The sequence below is a fragment of the Dendropsophus ebraccatus genome, chromosome 4 (assembly GCF_027789765.1).
Source record: "Dendropsophus ebraccatus isolate aDenEbr1 chromosome 4, aDenEbr1.pat, whole genome shotgun sequence".
NCBI classification, from domain to species: domain Eukaryota; kingdom Metazoa; phylum Chordata; class Amphibia; order Anura; family Hylidae; genus Dendropsophus; species Dendropsophus ebraccatus.
Genome location: NC_091457.1, coordinates 10,871,494 through 10,895,656, shown reverse-complemented (window position 1 = coordinate 10,895,656; position 24,163 = coordinate 10,871,494). Strand labels below are relative to the sequence as shown.

Below are 24,163 nucleotides of genomic sequence, written 5' to 3'. Positions count from 1 at the left end.
ATCATATAGGAGAGCAGTATTACAATCAGCTGTGAGGATAGCGGGGTCATACATCATATAGGAGCAGTATTACTATCAGCTGTGAGGGTAGCGGGGGTCATACATCATATAGGAGGGCAGTATTACTATCAGCTGTGAGGGTAGCGGGGGTCATACATCATATAGGAGGGCAGTATTACTATCAGCTGTGAGGGTAGCGGGGGTCATACATCATATAGGAGGGCAGTATTACTATCAGCTGGGAGGGTAGCGGGCTCATACATCATATAGGAGAGCAGTATTACTATCAGCTGTGAGGGTAGCGGGGTCATACATCATATAGGAGAGCAGTATTACTATCAGCTGTGAGGGTAGCGGGGTCATACACCATATAGGAGCAGTATTACTATCAGCTGTGAGGGTAGCGGGGTCATACATCATATAGGGGGGCAGTATTACTATCAGCTGTGAGGGTAGCGGGGTCATACATCATATAGGAGCAGTATTACTATCAGCTGTGAGGGTAGCGGGGTCATACATCATATAGGAGGGCAGTATTACTATCAGCTGTGAGGGTAGCGGGGGTCATACATCATATAGGAGAGCAGTATTACTATCAGCTGTGAGGGTAGCGGGGTCATACATCATATAGGGGGGCAGTATTACTATCAGCTGTGAGGGTAGCGGGGGTCATACATCATATAGGGGAGCAGTATTACTATCAGCTGTGAGGGTAGCGGGGTCATACATCATATAGGAGGGCAGTATTACTATCAGCTGTGAGAATAGCGGGGTCATATATCATATAGGAGGGCAGTATTACTATCAGCTGGGAGGGTAGCGGGGTCATACATCATATAGGAGGGCAGTATTACTATCAGCTGTGAGGGTAGCGGGGGTCATACATCATATAGGAGCAGTATTACTATCAGCTGTGAGGGTAGCGGGGTCATACATCATATAGGGGGGCAGTATTACTATCAGCTGTGAGGGTAGCGGGGTCATACATCATATAGGAAGGCAGTATTACTATCAGCTGTGAGGGTAGCAGGGGTCATACATCATATAGGAGCAGTATTACTATCAGCTGTGAGGGTAGCGGGGTCATACATCATATAGGAGCAGTATTACTATCAGCTGTGAGGGTAGCGGGGTCATACATCATATAGGAGGGCAGTATTACTATCAGCTGTGAGGGTAGCGGGGTCATACATCATATAGGAGGGCAGTATTACTATCAGCTGTGAGGGTAGCGGGGGTCATACATCATATAGGAGGGCAGTATTACTATCAGCTGTGAGGGTAGCGGGGTCATACATCATATAGGGGGGCAGTATTACTATCAGCTGTGAGGGTAGCGGGGTCATACATCATATAGGAGGGCAGTATTACTATCAGTTGTGAGGGTAGCGGGGTCATACATCATATAGGAGGGCAGTATTACTACCAGCTGTGAGGGTAGCAGGGGTCATACATCATATAGGAGGGCAGTATTACCATCAGCTGTGAGGGTAGCGGGGTCATACATCATATAGGAGGTTAGTATTACTATCAGCTGTGAGGGTAGCGGGGTCATACATCATATAGGAGCAGTATTACTATCAGCTGTGAGGGTAGCGGGGTCATACATCATATAGGAGCAGTATTACTATCAGCTGTGAGGGTAGCGGGGGTCATACATCATATAGGAGGGCAGTATTACTATCAGCTGTGAGGGTAGCGGGGTCATACATCATATAGGGGGGCAGTATTACTATCAGCTGTGAGGGTAGCGGGGGTCATACATCATATAGGAAGGCAGTATTACTATCAGCTGTGAGGGTAGCGGGGTCATACATCATATAGGAGCAGTATTACTATCAGCTGTGAGGGTAGCAGGGGTCATATATCATATAGGGGGCAGTATTACTATCAGCTGTGAGGGTAGCGGGGGTCATACACCATATAGGAGGGCAGTATTACTACCAGCTGTGAGGGTAGCGGGGTCATACATCATATAGGAAGGCAGTATTACTATCAGCTGTGAGGGTAGCGGGGTCATACATCATATAGGAGCAGTATTACAATCAGCTGTGAGGGTAGCGGGGTCATACATCATATAGGAGGGCAGTATTACTATCAGCTGTGAGGGTAGCGGGGGTCATACATCATATAGGAGCAGTATTACTATCAGCTGTGAGGGTAGCGGGGTCATACATCATATAGGAGGGCAGTATTACTATCAGCTGTGAGGGTAGCGGGGGTCATACATCATATAGGAGCAGTATTACTATCAGCTGTGAGGGTAGCGGGGGTCATACATCATATAGGAGGGCAGTATTACTATCAGCTGTGAGGGTAGCGGGGTCATACATCATATAGGAGGTTAGTATTACTATCAGCTGTGAAGGTAGCGGGGGTCATATATCATATAGGAGGGCAGTATTACTATCAGCTGTGAGGGTAGCGGGGTCATACATCATATAGGGGGGCAGTATTACTATCAGCTGTGAGGGTAGCGGGGTCATACATCATATAGGAGCAGTATTACAATCAGCTGTGAGGGTAGCGGGGTCATACATCATATAGGAGGGCAGTATTACTATCAGCTGTGAGGGTAGCGGGGGTCATATATCATATAGGAGGTTAGTATTACTATCAGCTGTGAGGGTAGCGGGGTCATACATCATATAGGAGAGCAGTATTACTATCAGCTGTGAGGGTAGCGGGGTCATACATCATATAGGAGAGCAGTATTACTATCAGCTGTGAGGGTAGCGGGGTCATACATCATATAGGAGGGCAGTATTACTATCAGCTGTGAGGGTAGCGGGGGTCATATATCATATAGGAGGGCAGTATTACTATCAGCTGTGAGGGTAGCGGGGTCATACATCATATAGGAGGGCAGTATTACTATCAGCTGTGAGGGTAGCGGGGGTCATATATCATATAGGAGGTTAGTATTACTATCAGCTGTGAGGGTAGCGGGGTCATACATCATATAGGAGGGCAGTATTACTATCAGCTGTGAGGGTAGCGGGGGTCATATATCATATAGGAGGGCAGTATTACTATCAGCTGTGAGGGTAGCGGGGTCATACATCATATAGGAGCAGTATTACAATCAGCTGTGAGGGTAGCGGGGTCATACATCATATAGGAGGGCAGTATTACTATCAGCTGTGAGGGTAGCGGGGTCATACATCATATAGGAGGTTAGTATTACTATCAGCTGTGAGGGTAGCGGGGTCATACATCATATAGGAGCAGTATTACTATCAGCTGTGAGGGTAGCGGGGTCATACATCATATAGGAGAGCAGTATTACTATCAGCTGTGAGGGTAGCGGGGTCATACATCATATAGGAGGGCAGTATTACTATCAGCTGTGAGGGTAGCGGGGGTCATATATCATATAGGAGGGCAGTATTACTATCAGCTGTGAGGGTAGCGGGGGTCATACACCATATAGGAGGGCAGTATTACTATCAGCTGTGAGGGTAGCGGGGTCATATATCATATAGGAGGGCAGTATTACTATCAGCTGTGAGGGTAGCGGGGTCATACATCATATAGGGGGGCAGTATTACTATCAGCTGTGAGGGTAGCGGGGTCATACATCATATAGGGGGGCAGTATTACCATCAGCTGTGAGGGTAGCGGGGTCATATACAGCATGGTGACATGTTATACACCGTAATGTAATAAGAACCAACAGAAATATCCCACTGTATAGATAAGCATACGCAACATTTAAGAAGGCCACAGGCATACTTACTAGAGAGGCAGATTATATGACATGAGGGAGAGGAGCAGATGCTGAGGAGCCATGTTACACTTTCTGGGGTCCTTCCCTCTGACTCTAAGGGTATGTTCACACTGAGTAAAGGCGGCAGAAATCCCATCTGCCTCAGTGTCACACAGTGTCTCTATGGGAGGGCTTGTGTGCCGTTGCTCTCCATTCAAAGAATTCCGCCGCCTTTCCTCAGTGTGAACGGGCCCTTGAAAGCAGCATTAATGATAGCATAGGAAGGGTTAAGTGGTAGAGATCTCTACCACATAACAATAATAGCAGATAGCAGAGAATGTAAGTAAAGTTATTACCTCTTTTATACGTGTATAATCCCGCTATGATGAGGAAGACGATGGTCTGCATAATTACAATTAAAGCTGTTTTACCTGCAAGAAAGCAAATACACAGTTAGTCACAATGATGGGGATGATGGGTCACACAAAGTGAGCGAATTAAACCACATTGTGGGTACTAAAGCCAACCTTCATACTAAGTATTATGGGGTTCAGCCACAGCAAGTTGCTGCTCTCTAGAGGTAACAGAGTGGGGGTCTTTTTAAAGTGTGCGGGCAAAAAGGGCTGATTACATTGTAGAAGTACAGAACTTTTGCATTATGTTTTATGTTTATGTTTAATTCATGTTTCTTTGCATATATATATATATATATATATGTATAAAAATATATGTGTGTGTATGTGCGTGTATATGTGTGTTGTTGTTTTTTGAGTGATCTTCAGAGGCATAGCCAGAAAAAGTCTTCACAACAATCTGGGTCAGATGGGAACAAAAAATTTAAAGAGAAAAGCTCCGATAACAGAAAATGTCACCTGTGAGTCACTGGATGTAACTGCATTGTAATCACTAAATGGTCACTGTGTGGGGGTAATGTTGTTCTGTGTTTGTTTTTTACTTTATTTTATTTAGCACAGAATTATTATTTATTCATTAGGCGGTGGCAATATGTTGTTATGGATGGGAGGTATTATTTGTCCCTTGTATAGTGTTACTATTGGTAATATTGGGTTGGGTATACTGGCTTTATCCACTGTGTGGTGATTGTATGTGTTCACGGTGTGGCGGTATAATTTTATAACTGTTTATAAAATGTTGGTCTTAGTACACTGGATTTTGTTCAGTAACAGTACCATGGTGTTATTGTGGTGATATGTATGGGGATATTTGTTCCTTGTATATTGGTGTAGAGTTATACAGCCACTTTGTTGGTACTTTTATACACTGCAAATTTTCTGTATCCAAATCTTTCCTACGTATGACTTTTATTGGGGGAGGGGCGTCAATATTCTCTTTAGACTGCTCTGGGGCAGTCCAATGAAAGGTTCCCATGAATGGTGCCCCAATTCAATTGTAATCTATTTAGTGGCTATATTGCATGCTACTTGTAAAAGTTGACCCCCCCCCCCCGATAAAAAAGTTGTGGACTCACTGGTGACATCAGTGACTGTAGTTAATTCTCCATACTCTTCTCCATCTGACCCAGAGTGCCGTGGGGACTTCTTCTTACCAAAATTCAACCGTGCCCCTGAGAAAAAGGATGACAGACTCTATTAGCAGAGCACTGATCTCATGGATCTATGCAATGTCATAGCTTTACACAGGTCATAGATCTAATGACTGCTTCTGAGAGGTGTCCCTACGGAGACTTAAAAGGTGTAAAATATTTAAATGAAAAAAGGTTTTTAAAAAAAAATAATCCATCCCAGCGGACGACTATTAGTCCTCTACTCCACATATCTGGCCTTTATGGAAGAGGGGCAAGAAGAAAGCCATAGCTGAAAGCCATGAGAGGTACTGCTTGCAGTTTGTACCGAGCCATGTAGGGGACACCGGAAACATGTGGAAGAAGGTGTTTGGCAACATCAGACTAAAGTTGGCCTTTTTGGCTTAAATGCAAAACACTTAGGGGGGAGATTTATCAAACTGGTGTAAAGTGAGACTGGCTTAGTTGCCCCTAGCAACCAGATTCCACCTTTCATTTTTCAAAGAGTCTGTAAAGAATGAAAGGTGGAATCTGATTGGTTGCTAGGGGCAACTGAGCCAGTTTCATTTTACACCATGTTTGATAAATCTCCTCCTTAGATCCAGATTTATCAAGCCGTGTGAAATAGAAACTGGTGTAAACTGCCCATAGCAACCAATCCTAGATCAGGTTTCACTTTACTAGAGCAGAAAGCTGAGCTGTGATTGGTTGCTGTGGCACTTTACACCACTATTGCTGAACTGTGATTGGTTGCTTTACTGCTGAGCTGTGATTGGTTGCTGTGGCACTTTACACCACTTTAGCTGAGCTGTGATTGGTTGCTGTGCTGCTGAGCTGTGATTGGTTGCTCTGGCGCTTTACACCACTGCTGCTGAGCTGAAGAGATTGGTTGCTCTGGCACTTTACACCACTTTAAATTATACACAGTTTCCTATATCTGGGCCTATGTTCATATAACATTTATTATAAGGCCATTCCTATAACCGTACACACTTACCTTCATCATCCTCCACTGATAGAGTAACATTACAGGTAAGAGGGTCTCTCAGTGACCTGTGGGTGATCACACAGGAATATACATCTCCATCCTCCTCTGTGCTCCTAGGCCTCACAGCCATTATACTTCTCACATTGTAGGTTCCATTAGGGTTCTTCACTGGTGCCTTGGTGCAAGTCTCTATATCCAGTTCAGAATTACTGGAGGAAGCTTTACTGTGCTTCACCCAATGTATAGTGACAGGTTGTGGATAGAAGCCGCTCACATAACAGGTAGCAACTCTCTGTTGGTTCGGAGTCATCTCTAGTCTGGGGTCACTCACTGTACAGGTCGGTACGGCTGAGGAGAAAGAATAACATGGATATTATAATGTAATCCTTCTCATTCAGATAAATTTTAATTGAAGTTGGTATGGAGGCTGTTTGCTCTTATGCAATCTGCTCTTTTGGATGCTGTGCAGAGGCAGCAGACTTAAAGGGGTACTCCGAAGAAGAAAAAAAATTACTTTGTAATATAACTTCATTGAAGTTAAAGGGGAACTCCACATAATTTTTTTTCTATTAAAAGTACATTAAAAGCTGTATAGATATTTCTATACAATGTATTACCGTATCTGTACGGTTCTGCCACACTAGTAGCTGAAATCCAGGAAGTGGAAAAAAAAATGGCCTCTGTGCCAATTCACATTGTCTCCTGCTCCCACTGCTCTCCTACCTTAGGAGACCAATCTTCCATGCCTCTGTCTCACATTGTGTGTGTTTGCTGAGCACAGGCTGATGATGCAGACAGGGGGCAGGGCGTGATGTCACAGGAGGCGCGGCTGGATCCCCCAATCCCCTGAGTGATTCACCATCTCTCACCGGCCAGAAGCAGCTGCTGCAAAGACTGTGGACTGTGATGAACAGCTGAGGGAAAGCATTGCATTCTGGAACCAGTACTGCATTCTGGGAACTGCTCAACCCAGGCCTGTATTTAGAGTTCATGCTGCCCTAGGCAGTTTGCACGGTGCAGCTATAAGAGGATTGTACTACTTTACTACAACTCCCAGCATATCCTGAGGGCTGCAGACTGTCAGTACATGCTGGGAGTTGTAGTGCCTGCAGCTGTTGTAGTTGGGTCCTATACACTGGATGCTTTGTGGCACATAAGAATACATAGATCTGTGGGGGCTCAGTGTAGGGAAGTGACCCCAGAACATCACTAATAGGGGATAGAACAAAAACATCCCCCCTATCCCCTATTAGTGATGTTCTGGGGTCACTTCCCTACACCGAGCCCCCACAGATCTATGTATTCTTATATGTCACAAAGCATCCAGTGTATAATGCACCTAGGACCCAACTACAGCAGCTGCAGGCACTACAACTCCCAGCATATCCTGAGGGCTGCAGACTGTTCTGGGAGTTGTAGTGCCTGCAGCTGTTGTAGTTGGGTCCTGGAGGCGTTGTGGGAGATCAGAATACATAGATCTGTGGGGGCTCAGTGTAGGGAAGTGACCCCAGAAAATCACTAATAGGGGATAGGGGGAGATGTTATTAGGCTGGGGGGCAGGGGAGGGGCTGGGGGACAGGAGGAGACGCTGGGGGGGGCAGGGGAGAGGCTGGGGGTTAGGTGGAGAGGCTGGGGGTTAGGGGGAGAGGCTGGGGGGGCAGGGGGAGACACTGGGGGGGCAGGGGAAAGGCTGGGGGGTTAGGTGGAGAGGCTGGGGGGGCAGGGGAGAGGCTGGGGGTTAGGTGGAGAGGCGGGGGGGGCAGGGGAGACGCTGGGGGGGCAGGGGAGACGCTGGGGGTTAGGTGGAGAGGCTGGGGGGCAGGTGGAGAGGCTGGGGGTCTGGGGGAGAGGCTGGGGGGCAGGGGAGACGCTGGGGGGCAGGGGGAGATGCTGGGGGGCAGGGGGAGAGGCTGGGGGGCTGGAGGGGGAGACGGAGCGGCCGGGAGCAGGAGCAGGATGGGCAGGCAGGCTGGTTCCCTCTCCCCCATGCAGGTCCGGGGTCCGGGACCGGGGGTGAGCTTCCGGCACACACAGACAGAGGCCGGAAGCTCACAGCTGCAGCACCGCGGTCCCGGATCTTCTCTCCTGCTTGGCGATGACGTCACATCACGTGAGCGCCGCCGAGCAGGAGAGAAGATCGGGCATCACGGGGCTGCGAGCTTCCGGCCTCTGCCTGTGTGTGCCGGAAGCTCATCCCCGGTCCCGGACCCCGGACCTGCATGGGGGGGGTGGTAACCAGCCTGCCTGGCCATTCTGCTCCCGGCCGCTCCGTCTACCCACAGTACCACCACCCCCCCCCCCACCCCCCGCGAGCTAGGCACCCGTGGGCCGGTGCATACGGCGGAGTTTCTAATTAAAAAAAGTGTTCCCCGCAGGGCGCCGCCCTAGGCACCGGACCACGGGTGCCTAGTGGCAAATACGGCCCTGGCTCAACCAGGAAGTACAGAAACACAATACAGAACAAAAAAACCCCAAACAAATGGATTTTTGGTAGTTTCAAAACTGGGATAGATAGGTAAGTAATGCTATGTGCTTCTGCAGAAGTTTAATTTTTTTAACCTCTACCTGGAGTTCCCCTTTAATGTATAGTTTTTTTCTTTATGTAGCCATTTACATTGAGTGTTATCACTAAAGAGCAACACAGGCCTCTTTGCTGTTACCATTTGTGTCGGGAACTGAAGGTCTCTCTCTACCTGATGAGACGACTCTGGACTACACTGTGCCAGGTGTACAGATATACTGTATAAGCTGTGACCACCATTGTGTGTATAACAGCACTTACCTGACACCTCCATAGTGACTTTCCCTACTGCTTTCTCAGGAGTGACGATAACAGTGCAGGTGTATTCTCCATCATCACTGGGCTGTATGTTGGGTATATACAGGCTGCCGTCTCCTCCCATAAGTCCACTCTCCGGTATATATGACCCAGGTCTGTATTGGGTATGATCTCCACCATGGAACCAATATACTCGTCTTTCTCCTTCTGATGTTCTCAGAGTCCAACGTACAGAAACCGTAGAGAGATCCAGAGGTGCCTCATATCCATAGAAGAGACAAGGGAGGGTTGTACCATGTCCAGGAGATACCTCTATAGGGGATTCCACCCTGCGGATTTCTAATTTAGCTGAAAGACAGACAAGAACAACACATTCAACAACATAGTAACATGACGTGATATATATATGTATATATAAATAAATATATACCCTCTATAGTATAAGAGTAAGGTGAGATCATTAATATAATGCAATAAGCCTAGCACAAAATAAACTGGGATCCTCTGGTCAAATATTTAAAGGGAACCAATTGGGCTGATTTGGTTCCCAGGAACACAGTATAACGCTCCTGTGTAGCTTATGTACCAGACGAAGCTGCAGCAAGAGCTTTATATCCAAGAAAATGAAGTCTTAATCCGCCAGCGTGCGGCAGGCAGGTAGTCATCTGGACAGCTCCCTGCCGTGTGTAGTCACCGCTCTCTGCCTGCGCTCAGAGGGGATGAATGACAGAGAGGGAGGCCCATTACTGGTATCTCTCCCTGTCAATCATACCAGCTGAGCATGCTGACAAGCAGACAGCGGTGACTACACATTTGTGGGGAGCTGCCCAGATGACTACCTGCCTGCTGCGCGCTGGCAGATAAAGACTAAATTTTCCCTGGTGTAAAGCTGCTGGCCGATACGTGCCGCGGGCTGCACAGGAGCTTTATACTGTGCTCCAATAGGGCTGATTGATTCCCTTTAAGCCTTCCATTAAGTGTTGTTTCACCCTCTATAATAGATATATATGTCATAGTGACCTTGCTGTTCTGGTAATAATAGTGTCAGGCTGATACACATTGCTCCTGCTGCAAATACTGAGACTGACAATACCTCAGATCCCAGCAATGTAACCTCCTAGATGCCACAGTCAGTAGCCATCATGGCATCTAAGTGGTTTCCCGTCAACCCATCTGCACCACTGCGATGCAGCCACGAGGAGCTAATGGCATCTCACAGCAGCCAGGGGCCTAATGAACACATCCTTACAGGCCGGCCCTGCCAGAGAACACACCTAAGAGGACGCCTATCAGGCATGTTCTGTAGGCCAAAAAAAAAGTGGTAAAAAAGAAGTAATAAACCCCACCCCACATAAATAGCCCTTTATCCGTACATATTGCTTTAGGGTTCGTTCACACTTACAGGGTCTGTAGCAGATTCTGTACATGTGAGTATACCATCATTGTGTAAAAGAACAAAAAACAAAACACAAACATACAGTGGGGAAAAAAAGTATTTAGTCAGTCACCAATAGTGCAAGTTCTCCCACTTAAAAAGATGAGAGGCGTCTGTAATTTACATCATAGGTAGATCTCAACTATGAGAGACAAAATGAGAAAACAAATCCCGAAAATCACATTGTCTGATTTTGTAAGAATTTATTTGCAGCTTTATAAGTCTCCTCTTTCCTCCACTCATTACCTGTAGTAATGGCACCTATTTAAAATTGTTATCAGTATAAAAAGACACCTGTGCACACCCTCAAACAGTCAGACTCCAAACTCCACTATGGTGAAGACCAAAGAGCTGTCAAAGGACACCAGAAACAAAATTGTAGCCCTGCACCAGGCTGGGAAGACTGAATCTGCAATAGGCAACCAGCTTGGAGTGAAGAAATCAACTGTGGGAGCAATTATTAGAAAATGGAAGACATACAAGACCACTGATAATCTCCGATCTTCAATCTGGGGCTCCAGGTAAAATCTCACCCCGCTGGGCCAAAATGGTGAGTAACGGTGAGTAAAAATCCCAGAACCACGCGGGGGGGGGGACCTAGTGAATGAACTGCAGAGAGCTGGGACCAATGTAACAAAGCCTACCATCAGTAACACACTACGCCTGCAGTGCCAGGGACTCAGATCCTGCAGTGCCAGACGTGTCCCACTGCTTAAGCCAGTACATGTCCGGGCCCGTCTGAAGTTTGCTAGAGAGCATTTGGATGATCCAGAAGAGTATTGGGAGAATGTCCTATGGTCTAATGAAACCAAAGTGGAACTGTTTGGTAGAAACACAACTTGTCGTGTTTGGATGAAAAAGAATACTGAGTTGCATCCATCAAACACCATACCTACTGTAAGGCCCCGTTCCTACTGAGCAAAACTAGTGGAATTATCCGCCGCGGAATGCCGTTAGCCTCCCGCTTATAATGGGAGTCTATGGGAGGCGCGCGCTCCTGCTCTGTCTGCGCTGAAGAATGAACGGAATTCCGCTAGTTTTGCTCAGTGGGAAAGGGGCCTAAAGGGTGGAAACATCAGGCTTTGGGGCTGTTTCTCTGCAAAGGGGCCAGGACAACTGATCCGGGGACATGAAAGAATGAATGGGGCCAAGTATCGTGAGATTTTGAGTGCAAACCTCCTTCCATCAGCAAGGGCATTGAAGATGAAACGTGGCTGCTGGGTCTTTCAACATGAAAATGATCCAAAGCACACCGCCAGGGCAAGGAAGGAGCGGCTTGGTAAGAAGCATTTCAAGGTCCTGGAATGGCCTAGCCAGTCTCCAGATCTCAACCCTATAAAAAACCTTTGGAGGGAGGTGAAAGTCCGTGTTGCCAAGCGACAGCCCCAAAACATCACTGCTCTAGAGGAGATCTGCATGGAGGAATGGGCCAACAGACCAACAACAGTGTGTGCCAACCTTGTGAAAACTTACAGAAAACATTTGACCTCTGTCATTGCCAACAAAGGAAATATAACAAAGTATTAAGATGAAATTTTGTTACTGACCAAATACTTATTTTCCACCATAATTTGCAAATAAATTCTTACAGTATCGGACAATGTGATTTTCTGCATTTGTTTTCTCATTTTGTCTCCCATAGTTGAGGTCAATTACAGACGCCTCTCATCTTTTTAAGTGGTGGAACTTGCACTATTGGTGACTGACTAAATACTTTTTTTCCCCACTGTATAAATTATCAGTATTGCTATATCCATTAGAGATGAGCGAACCTGGAGCATGAACGTTCGGCATTTGATTAGCGGTGGCTGCTGAACTTGGATAAAGCCCTAAGGCTATGTGGAAATCATGGGTATAGTCATTGGCTGTATCCATGTTTTCCAGACAACCTTAGAGCTTTATCCAAGTTCAGCAGCCGCCACTAATCAAATGCCGATCGTTCGGGTTCGGATGGACTGGAACCCGAACCTGGTTCGCTCATCTCTAATATCCATTGATAAACTATAAAATTATGCCATTTAACCTAAATGGCAAAAAAACAAGGTAACATTTCTACAGCACCAGCACAATGAACGGCATAACAACAACTTTCAAGTGATTATCGGTCGTACTTGGCCGATTGCCGGCCATTCTTGACGAGAATTGTTTGGTGTAATAGGACAGGTTAAAAGACCACTATCAGCCAACATGGACAATGTCGCCTGATTGTTGTCTTTCAGCATGTACTAAAATACCGATCACGATAGCGACGGTCTGCTGCACGCCGCTGCGTGTGATGGGCCACCCCCTTCTGCAGCCGCCCCCTCCCACACTCCTCCACGCGTGATGTAGACACAGACAGCAAGCGGAGAAAGAGGAGGAAGCGAGCGATGAGATGACAGGTCGGCGCTCGCTTCCTCCTCAATATTGGGCCGTGTAATGGGGCCCTAAAACTCCATTGTGTGTATAGCAGCACTTACCTGACACCTCCATAGTGACTTTCCTTATTGCTTTCTCAGGAGTAACAAACACAGTGCAGGTGTATTCTCCCTCATCACTGGGCTGTATGTTGGGTATATACAGGCTGCCATCTCCTCCCATAAGGTCACTCTCCGGTATATGTGACTCGGGTCTGGTTTGGGTATGATTTCCACCATGGAACCAATATACTTGTTTGTCTTTTCCTTCCGATGTTCTCAGAGTCCAACGTACAGAAACCGTAGAGAGATCCAGAGGCGTCTCATATCCATAGAAGAGACAAGGGAGGGTTGTATCGTGACCCAGCAATGTCTCTATAGGGGAATCCACCTTGCGTATCTGTAACATACCTGAAAGACAGACAAGAAGAATCTATTCAGTAACATAGAAACACGACGTGTTATATTTATCCTATATAGTACAAAAATAAGATCATTATTTTAATGCAACAAACTTAGAACGATATGACCTGGAATCTCTGTTAACCCTTTGAGGACCAGGCCCAAAATGACCCAGTGGACCGCGCAAATTTTGATCTTAGTGTTTCCGTTTTTCCCTCCTCCCCTTCTAAGAGCTCCAGCACTTTCAGTTTTCTATCTACAGGCCATGTAAGGGCTTATTTGTTACAGGAATAGTTGTACTTTGTAATGGAGTCTTTCATTTTACCATAACATGTGTGATGGAATCCCAAATATAATATTTATGAAGATATAAATTGGTGAAATCGCAAAAAAGAATGCAATATGGTAACGTTTGGGGGGTTCCTGTGTCTACGTAATGCACTATATGGTAAAAGCAACATGATACCATTACTCTATAGGTCAGTACGAACACAACCATATGCAGGTTTACGCAGATTCTCTAATGTTATATATTTTTTTTAAATGAAATCCTTTTTTTTGGCAATTAATTATAAATAAAATGGGACTATTGTGACGCTTATAAAGGTTTTATTTTTTCACCTACGGGGCTGTATGGGGTGTCATTTTTTCCGCCATGATCTCTAGTTTTTATTAATACCATATTTGTGAAGATCGGACGTTTTGATCACTTTTTATTAATTTTTTTATATATATAATGTAACATAAAATCGGTAATCCGCGCACTTTTTTCCCTCTTTTCGTGTACGCCGTTTACCGTTCGCAATGACGCTTGTTAAATTTTAATAGATCGGACAATTACACACGCTACGGTATATTATATGTTTATCTATTTATTTATTTTTATATGTTTTATTTATATAATGGGAAAGTGTGTTAGTGTTTTTAACTTTTTTTTTTTACACATTTGAAGTCCCTTTGGGGGACTTTTACATTCACTACTTGGATTTTTACACTGATGAATGCTATGCCATAGGCATAGCATTGATCAGTGTTATCGGCGCTCTGCTCATTGAGCCTGCCTGTGCAGGCTCAGTGACCAGAGCGCCGATCGGACCGCACGGAGGCAGGTGAGAGACCTCCGGCGGCCCGTTTTACCGATCGGGACCCCCGCAGTCACACTGCGGGGGTCCCGATCGGTAAGTGACAGGGGACTCCCCCTGTCACTTACACTTAAACGCCGCGATCGCGGCGTTTAAGGGGTTAATGACATGCGGCAGCGCGATCGCTGCAGCGTGTCATTACCGGTGAGGTCCCGGCTGCTGATTGCAGCCGCCCCCACCTGCTATGAAGCGCGCTCCGCTCCGGAGCACGCTTCATAGCGTGAGAAACACCCAGGGCGTACAGTTACGCCCTAGGTCGTCTGGGGACAGACTTCCATGGCGTAACTATACGCCCTGGGTCGTCTAAGGGTTAAACTTTAAAGTGTCCCTGTTGTTATAACTTTCAAAGTCTAAATCAGCAGTATATGTGATATGAAGCAAGTTTGCAATTTACATTCATAATTTATTTTTAAGTTATCATGGAGAACACGGCACTTCCTGTTTTGACTCTTTTTTTTTTTTCTCTCAAAAAACAGGAAACAGTCAGAAAACAGGAAGTTCTGTGGATCCCAGGTCATCTGAGCGCTCACAGAGAGAAGGCAGTCATGTGATTGGAGACTGGACCTGGATACAGTAAGTATAGCTGTTATATAGCTGCTTTCAGGAGACTGGACCTGGATACAGTAAGTATAGCTGTAATATAGCTGCCTTCAGGAGACTGGACCTAGATACAGTAAGTATAGCTGTTATATAGCTGCCTTCAGGAGACTGGACCTGGATACAGTAAGTATAGTGGTTATATAGCTGCCTTCAGGAAACTGGACCTGGATACAGTAAGTATAGCTGTTATATAGCTGCCTTCAGGAGACTGGACCTGGATACAGTAAGTATAGCTGTTATATAGCTGCCTTCAGGAAACTGGACCTGGATACAGTAAGTATAGCTGTTATATAGCTGCCTTCAGGAGACTGGGCCTAGATACAGTAAGTATAGCTGTTGTATAGCAGCCTTCAGGAAACTGGACCTGGATACAGTAAGTATAGCTGTTATATAGCTGCCTTCAGGAGACTGGACTTGGATACAGTAAGTATCAATATTTGAATATATGCTTTTATCTGCCCTTGAAAACCCAAATGTTCTATGCAAGCCGATCGCATCTTGTACACTAAAGGCCCAGTAACGATAATCGCCGGATCGGCCCCATTTGGCCCAATTCGGCCGATTATCGTTCGGTGGAATAGACAGAACGATCAGCCGATGATCGTGTCATCGGCTGAGCGTTCATTTAGGGCCAGACCTAAAATCATCGTTCCCCCACCGCACATAGCTACGGTTGAATAGCGGTGCGCGGCGGGAGACCGACGATTTGAGAAGCAGCAGCAGAATACATTACCTGTCCAGGCTTTTTCTCCTCGCTGTCTTCGTCCCCGGGTCCCGCTCGCTCTATCTTCAGAATGGCTGGTCAGCTGACGGAGTGCTCAGCCAATCACAAGCCGGGACTGCCGCTGCTGAGTGTGGCCTGTCATCTGACAGGCCATTCAGAAGATGGAGCGCGCGGGACCCGGGGACGAAGACAGCTTGGAGAAGAAGCCTGGACAGGTAATGTATGATGCTGCAAGGGCTGCAAGGACATCGGTAACGATGTCCTTGCAGCCCTCGCTCAACGATCATCGGGCCGTGGAATAGGCCCAGTAAACGAGCGGCGATCTAGCAGATCGCCGCTCGTTTACATCGTTTATCGGGCCGTGGAATAGGACCCTAAGGCTATCATACTCTGCACGACGAGTGCGATCTGTCTCCTAGGGTTACAGTGTGCATAAGTTACATCCTACAAAGGAATCAATATTTCAAACACTACTTTCCTGCATGACTATTTTACTGTCAGTGGAAACAATAAGTGCCTTGTACTGTGGAGAGACAGAGCCATATATACAGAGATAATTAACGCAATTGAACTTCACCATATACAAGCGCCACGTCTGCCATAACTCACAAGTCTCGAAATGAGCGCTACCGTATCCCTATACTAATAATCATTATCTAATTGACTGATTGGTATAACTACAGGCTGTATGTTATCTACAATACAGATATAGTATCTTATCAGCAAAGGGCTGAACTTGTCTCTACATATTATACAATCGGACACTGAGCTCATCCATGAGAGCTCTGATTCTATGAATTGCACCTTTTTCATGTATTTTATATCATGTATATGAATTATTAAATTATATTTTTATTTTTTATATATTTTACTAGCAATAACCGGGGCTGCGAGGGAATCGTCAGGGATAGATGCTTAAAGGTTTCATTCAGCTGCAGCTTCCCAGGCCGTCTGCTCTCTGCCACAGCCACCATCTATTTCACAACATCTGGTGACACACCTTTCCCACTAGAAATGAATGCTGAGAATAGACTCTATATCGGCTATACTGAGCTTCCATTTCCGTCAGGATCGGTGCGTCACTGGATGTGCAGGTAGGATCCAGTAGCTGGGGAGGAGCGGAACAGGTAAGTATATGTCCTTGACATCTGTCCAATTTCATCTTAGACAATCCCTTTAACCCCTTCTCCCGTATAGCCCCGTCAGGGCTATGTTTCCAGGGCCAAGCCCTAGTTCCGAACCCTGTTCAGTTGGGTTTCTACATTGGGAACACATTGAAAACCATGCCCCCAGTTCTCCGCATGACCACACATTATTGCCAATAATCCCAACAAGATTGTGTGTCTACTGGGCAAGAAGTAGGGTGCATGGTTTCCACTGAGTTCTGAACATATGGGTGCGTTCACACTACAGAATCCGCCGCTCGTCACAGCACGCATCTCCGCCAGTCCCATAGACTCCATTCTACGGTCGGGCGGATTCCGCAATCTGCCCAAAAAATTGACATGTCCGTTCTTTGGGCGGACGGCGTAATCCGCCTGACCATAGAATAGAGTCCTATGGGACAGGTGGAGATGCGCATGGAAGCGAGCAGTGGATTCTGTAGTGTGAACGCACCCTAAGGGTAGCTTCACACGTACTGGATCTGCAGCGGATTTTCACTGCCAGAATGTGACCGGGCCCCTTTAACCCCCGATGCACTGATTGGCTGATGGGGACAGACGGGAGCATCAAACACAGCCGTGGCGCCGAGCAGGTAATGTATGCTCCTGGCCGGGGGCAGCGGGAGGCAGGGGGTTAAAGGGGCTGGGTCACATACTGTCAGCGGAATGAAAACTTGCAGTGTGAAATTCGCTGTAGATCCGGTACGTGGGAAGCTATCCTTAGGCTATGTTCACACAACGTAAGTTCAGTAGTAATCATGTCCGTTGTTGCCGATTTTCAACAACGGCCGTGATTACTACTGAACTTACATTGTGCTGCAGCTGAGGGAATCCCGGCCAGAGTGTATACACACACCTGTGGGTTGCTGTGGCACCTTCTGTTTTTTTGCCTGTACTTAAGCCACAAGCAGCGTGCAACCTACAGTGTGAACAGAGTCAAAGATGTGCTGCCAATTTTTCCTCTTTTTGGGTGCGTGCACACTACGGAAGCGACACGCATCTCCGCCCGTGCCACAGACACTATTCTCTGCACGGGCGGATCCCGCATTCCACCAAAAGAATTGACATGCCACTTCTTTCGGCGGAATGCGCAATCCGCCCGTGCAGAGAATAGTGTCTATGGCACGGACGGAGATGCGCGCCCCCGTGTACGGGTACGAGCGACGGAATATGCCGCAGGTAGAGATGAGCGAACCTGGAGCATGTTCTAGTCCATCCGAACCCGAACTTTTGGTGTTTGATTAGCGGTGGCTGGTGAACTTGGATAAAGCCCTAAGGCTATGTGGAAAACATGGATATAGTCATTGGCTGTATCCATGTTTTCCAGACAACCTTAGAGCTTTATCCAAGTTCAGCAGCCCCGGCTAATCAAATGCCGATCGTTCGGGTTCGGATGGACTCGAACCCGAACCCGGTTCGATCATCTCTAGCCGCAGGTCATACGCGGGAATTCCGTAGTGTGCATGCACCCTTTCTGTTGAATGTGGGGTGTGTGGCTACCTCCTGTTGAATGTGGGGTGTGTGGCTACCTCCTGTTGAATGTGGGGTGTGTGGCTACCTCCTGTTGAATGTGGGGTGTGTGGCTACCTCCTGTTGAATGTGGGGTGTGTGGCTACCTCCTGTTGGCTTGCACCCATGTCCCAAGGCTGCTATAAAAGAGATCATTTGGCTCCTATCTGCCTAGTTGTAGGCTTATTCAGCCCAGGAAAGGCCATTGCTAGTGTGAGAATACTAGAGTAGGGACCATGTCTCGAGGACGCCTTAACGGGGCGACATGGTTCACTCTGTTTGATCAAATAGTTTGCTAAGATCCTCACTTTTTCTAATATCTACAGAGCAGGTGTTTACCATGTGTACGCTGGGAGGAGTATATATACGGTAAGCCCCTGCATCTGTGGGTTGCTGTTGCACCTTCTGTATTTTTGTCTGTACTTAAGCCACAAGCAGCGTGCAACCTGCAGTGTAAATAGTCATAGATGTCACCCTCGGATTGATCTATATAACTAATCAACTAATCAATTTGTTCCAGATCATGGCACAAAAACATCTCATAAAGCCCCATAGACGAAAAAAAAAAAAAATTTTAAGGATCAAAACGAAATAGGTTTACTTTTTTTTTTTGACTTGAAAAACATAGATAACGTGTCAGTCTTACCACAGGGCGAACGGTGTAAGCCCCAACACCCCCCCCCCCCATTTTCACTGCGCACAATTTTCTTTGGGCTCTGAATCGGCCCGTGTAATAGGTCCTTAAGGGGGGGGGGGGCGTGGCCTGCTGCCGGAGGGAGAAGACGTGTGTCCGCAGTGCTCCTGCTCAACCCAGGGACAATTAGCGATTTGCTCTGGGACTACACCTCACTTGGTACCACTATGTGAACATTGCCGAACTACTCTGGGACCGCCTCATCATGCGGGATCACCCGGTTTCGACCCGTAAGTCGCTTAAAATAGCTCCGTATGTCCCGCTTCCCCGAATCCAAGATGGCGCTGACTCTTGGCTAACATGGCAGGGGACACACCGGGGAGGACAGCCTGCTGCAGCGACACTCAGAGTTGCCGCACATAGAATCTCCCCACACCCTGCTTCCCCCGAATACCGGAGTGAACGGGATTATACCTCGGGCTTGGTGTACAGTGACAAAGCCGGGCAAAAGGAGCAGTGCGGAGGGGCCGCCGCTGGGGAAAGGAGTTTGGGCGCTGCTTCCTCTCCTGCTATATGTGATGCTTTATTGCCTGCTACTCCATACAAGAAATGGAGGAGGACTCTCAGCGTCTACGACACAGACTGTCTGTATTGGAGGATCACATGAGACGCAAAAATGTGAAGTTAAGGGGCATACCCGAAACGGTCGCTGAATCCGGCCTGTACCACTATACCCAACGTTTTCTCAACGCTACCCTTGTTGATTGTTCACATAGAGAACTAGTACTGGACTGGGTTCGGAGAATTCCTAAATCAAAGAATCAGCCGTCTCACACGCCTAGGGACGTTGTTGCGAGGATTCACTTCCTACATATTAAAAATGCCTTCCTTGCCACTACTAGAAAGCCGAGTGGTACACCAGCCCAATATAGGATGTTCTCCGTATACTTTTCACCAACTACGGTGCAGTGGCGTCAATCCCTTGCGCCAGTCACCCAAGTGCTTCGTGAGAAAAAAACTTGACATTCGCGGCTACTAATGCTGATGAAGGACTTTCTCTCCTGAGATCTTGGTACTCCGAGCTTATTAGCCATAATTAACCCTGCGCAGGACTAGCGCAACACGGTCTCCAGTTTCCGTAGCTTTATAGTTCTTGGTTGGAATTTCTTGTACTTATATTATACTCTTATCAGCATATTTACTTATGTATCTACCAGCTTATGTTAGTCCGTAGACTCTTGATATCGTGTATGTAACAGCTATTAGGCGTTATAACCTGTTCTAGTATTGTATCCAGTTACACTTCTTGATATTTGTTTGTTGTATATGAAAATTTTTGTGAAAACTTGTCAATAAAAAGTATTGAAACAGTAATAGGTCCTTAAGCTGCATTCACACATGCGTAGATTTTGCGGACCTGCGGATGGTAACTGCATGCAATGGATTGTTTGCCCGCTCGGTTCTGTCAAGTAAAGTGCCGCTGCGATTCAAAGAGTTTCCCCTCTGCCGGCACAATAGACACACCATGCTGGGAGTGGGGAAAAAAATCAGTTTCATGCATTCACCGTCTGTAGGTCCGCAAAATCTACGCATGTGTGAACGCAGCCTTAGGCCATGTTCAGACGCTGCCGCATTTATTATTTATCCAGCGGAAAAATTACACTGAAACCTATGCCAGCTCTGAGCACCCAACAGCATATACAGTGACAGCACTATATACAGCCATCACCCAGCAGTATATACAGTGACAGCACTATATACAGCCATCACCCAGCAGTATATACAATGACAGCACTATATACAGCCATCACCCAGCTATATATACAGTGACAGCACTATATACTGCCATCACCCAGCAGTATATACAGTGACAGCACTATATACAGCCATCACCCAGCAGTATATACAGTGACAGCACTATATACAGCCATCACCCTGCAGTATATAGTGACAGCACTATATACAACCATCACCCAGCAGTATATACAGTGACAGCACTATATACAGCCATCACCCAGCAGTATATACAGTGACAGCACTATATACAGCCATCACCCTGCAGTATATAGTGACAGCACTATATACAGCCATCACCCAGCAGTATATACAGTGACAGCACTATATACAGCCATCACCCAGCAGTATATACAGTGACAGCACTATATACTGCCATCACCCAGCAGTATATACAGTGACAGCACTATATACAGCCATCACCCAGCAGTATATACAGTGATAGCACTATATACAGCCATCACCCAGCAGTATATACAGTGATAGCACTATATACAGCCATCACCCTGCAGTATATAGTGACAGCACTATATACAGCCATCACCCAGCTGCATATACAGTGACAGCACTATATACAGCCATCACCCAGCAGTATATACAGTGACAGCACTATATACAGCCATCACCCAGCAGTATATACAGTGACAGCACTATATACAGCCATCACCCAGCAGTATATACAGTGACAGCACTATATACAGCCATCACCCAGCAGTATATACAGTGACAGCACTATATACAGCCATCACCCAGCAGTATATACAGTGACAGCACTATATACAGCCATCACCCAGCTATATATACAGTGACAGCACTATATACAGCCATCACCCAGCAGTATATACAGTGACAGCACTATATACAGCCATCACCCAGCAGTATATACAGTGACAGCACTATATACAGCCATCACCCAGCACTATATACAGTGACAGCACTATATACAGCCATCACCCAGCAGTATATACAGTGACAGCACTATATACAGCCATCACCCAGCAGTATATACAGTGACAGCACTATATACAGCCATCACCCAGCTATATATACAGTGACAGCACTATATACAGCCATCACCCAGCAGTATATACAGTGACAGCACTATATACAGCCATCACCCAGCAGTATATACAGTGACAGCACTATATACAGCCATCACCCAGCAGTATATACAGTGGCCATACAGCTGGGGGCGGGGCTAACATATGTAAACATCAATTAAATAGCAGTCACCTGTAAAACCACAAAATGGGTAAAAGTGACGTCACACTGATCAGTATACACACAGCGCTGCTATATACTGGGGTTGGTGTCCTCATTACAGCTGCAGCCAGAACTATAATATATAGGAGTATATAGGAGACACTTACCATGTGAGCAGTGATGGGAGAGAAGGCCGGAGAATACGACCAGGGGGAGCAGCAGAGACCGGTACAGTGTGAGCGCCATCCCGGGGCTCCTCAGCAACACTAATTACTCTATCAATACAAAGAATTACAGAAACAATGTAATAGGATAGAGAATGGGTCGTGTCTAGAAGGCGCAGGAAGTGACACCGGGGGCGGGGCTGAGGTAATGAGTCAGAGACACGGGGCGGGGCTGAGGTAATGAGTCAGAGACACGGGGCGGGGCTGAGGTAATGAGTCTGCGCAGTCCGACGGCGGGGAAAGTGAAAGTACAGGAGAGGAGGGTGGGAGGAGCTGTATACACTGTGTGCTGAGGAGGAGGACAGAGCTGTATACACTGTGTGCTGAGGAGGAGGACAGAGCTGTATACACTGTATGCTGAGGAGGAGGACAGAGCTGTATACACTGTGCTGAGGAGGACAGAGCTGTATACACTGTGCTGAGGAGGACAGAGCTGTATACACTGTGTGCTGGGGAGGAGGACAGAGCTATATACACTGTGCTGGGGAGGAGGACAGAGCTGTATACACTGTGTGCTGAGGAGGACAGAGCTGTATACACTGTGCTGAGGAGGAGGACAGAGCTGTATACACTGTGTGCTGAGGAGGACAGAGCTGTATACACTGTGCTGAGGAGGAGGACAGAGCTGTATACACTGTGTGCTGGGGGGGGCAGAGCTGTATACACTGTGTGCTGGGGAGGAGGACAGAGCTGTATACACTGTGTGCTGAGGAGGGGGACAGAGCTGTATACACTGTGTGCTGAGGAGGGGGACAGAGCTGTATACACTGTGTGCTGAGGAGGACAGAGCTGTATACACTGTGCTGAGGAGGACAGAGCTGTATACACTGTGTGCTGAGGAGGACAGAGCTGTATACACTGTGTGCTGAGGAGGACAGAGCTGTATACACTGTGTGCTGAGGAGGAGGACAGAGCTGTATACACTGTGTGCTGAGGAGGACAGAGCTGTATACACTGTGTGCTGAGGGGGACAGAGCTGTATACACTGTGTGCTGAGGAGGACAGAGCTGTATACACTGTGTGCTGAGGGGGACAGAGCTGTATACACTGTGTGCTGAGGAGGACAGAGCTGTATACACTGTGTGCTGAGGGGGACAGAGCTGTATACACTGTGTGCTGAGGAGGACAGAGCTGTATACACTGTGTGCTGAGGGGGACAGAGCTGTATACACTGTGTGCTGAGGAGGACAGAGCTGTATACACTGTGTGCTGAGGAGGACAGAGCTGTATACACTGTGTGCTGAGGAGGACAGAGCTGTATACACTGTGTGCTGAGGAGGAGGACAGAGCTGTATACACTGTGTGCTGAGGAGGACAGAGCTGTATACACTGTGTGCTGAGGGGGACAGAGCTGTATACACTGTGTGCTGGGGGGGGCAGAGCTGTATACACTGTGTGCTGGGGAGGAGGACAGAGCTGTATACACTGTGTGCTGAGGAGGACAGAGCTGTATACACTGTGCTGAGGAGGACAGAGCTGTATACACTGTGTGCTGAGGAGGACAGAGCTGTATACACTGTGTGCTGAGGAGGACAGAGCTGTATACACTGTGTGCTGAGGAGGGGGACAGAGCTGTATACACTGTGTGCTGAGGGGGACAGAGCTGTATACACTGTGTGCTGAGGAGGGGGACAGAGCTGTATACACTGTGTGTTTAGGAGGAGGACAGAGCTGTATACACTGTGTGCTGAGGAGGAGGACAGAGCTGTATACACTGTGTGCTGAGGAGGGGGACAGAGCTGTATACACTGTGTGCTGGGGGGGGCAGAGCTGTATACACTGTGTGCTGGGGAGGAGGACAGAGCTGTATACACTGTGTGCTGAGGAGGACAGAGCTGTATACACTGTGCTGAGGAGGACAGAGCTGTATACACTGTGTGCTGAGGAGGACAGAGCTGTATACACTGTGTGCTGAGGA

At 47.1% G+C, this 24,163-nt stretch overlaps 1 protein-coding gene across 1 annotated transcript in view; it reads right to left on the bottom strand.

Moving 5' to 3' along the window:
- Positions 1–22,383, bottom strand: part of LOC138789201 (natural cytotoxicity triggering receptor 3 ligand 1-like) — a 74,011-nt gene extending 51,628 nt beyond the window's left edge. The window contains exons 1-5 of the mRNA XM_069967807.1: positions 22,189–22,383; positions 12,914–13,261; positions 9,023–9,367; positions 6,250–6,588; positions 5,199–5,294 (exon numbers count right to left, since the gene is read on the bottom strand). Of these exons, the coding sequence (XP_069823908.1) occupies positions 5,199–5,294; positions 6,250–6,588; positions 9,023–9,367; positions 12,914–13,261; positions 22,189–22,267 (1,207 nt within the window). The 5' untranslated portion in view covers positions 22,268–22,383. The remainder of the gene's footprint in view (positions 1–5,198; positions 5,295–6,249; positions 6,589–9,022; positions 9,368–12,913; positions 13,262–22,188) is intronic.
- Between the last annotated feature and the right edge of the window lie 1,780 nt (positions 22,384–24,163).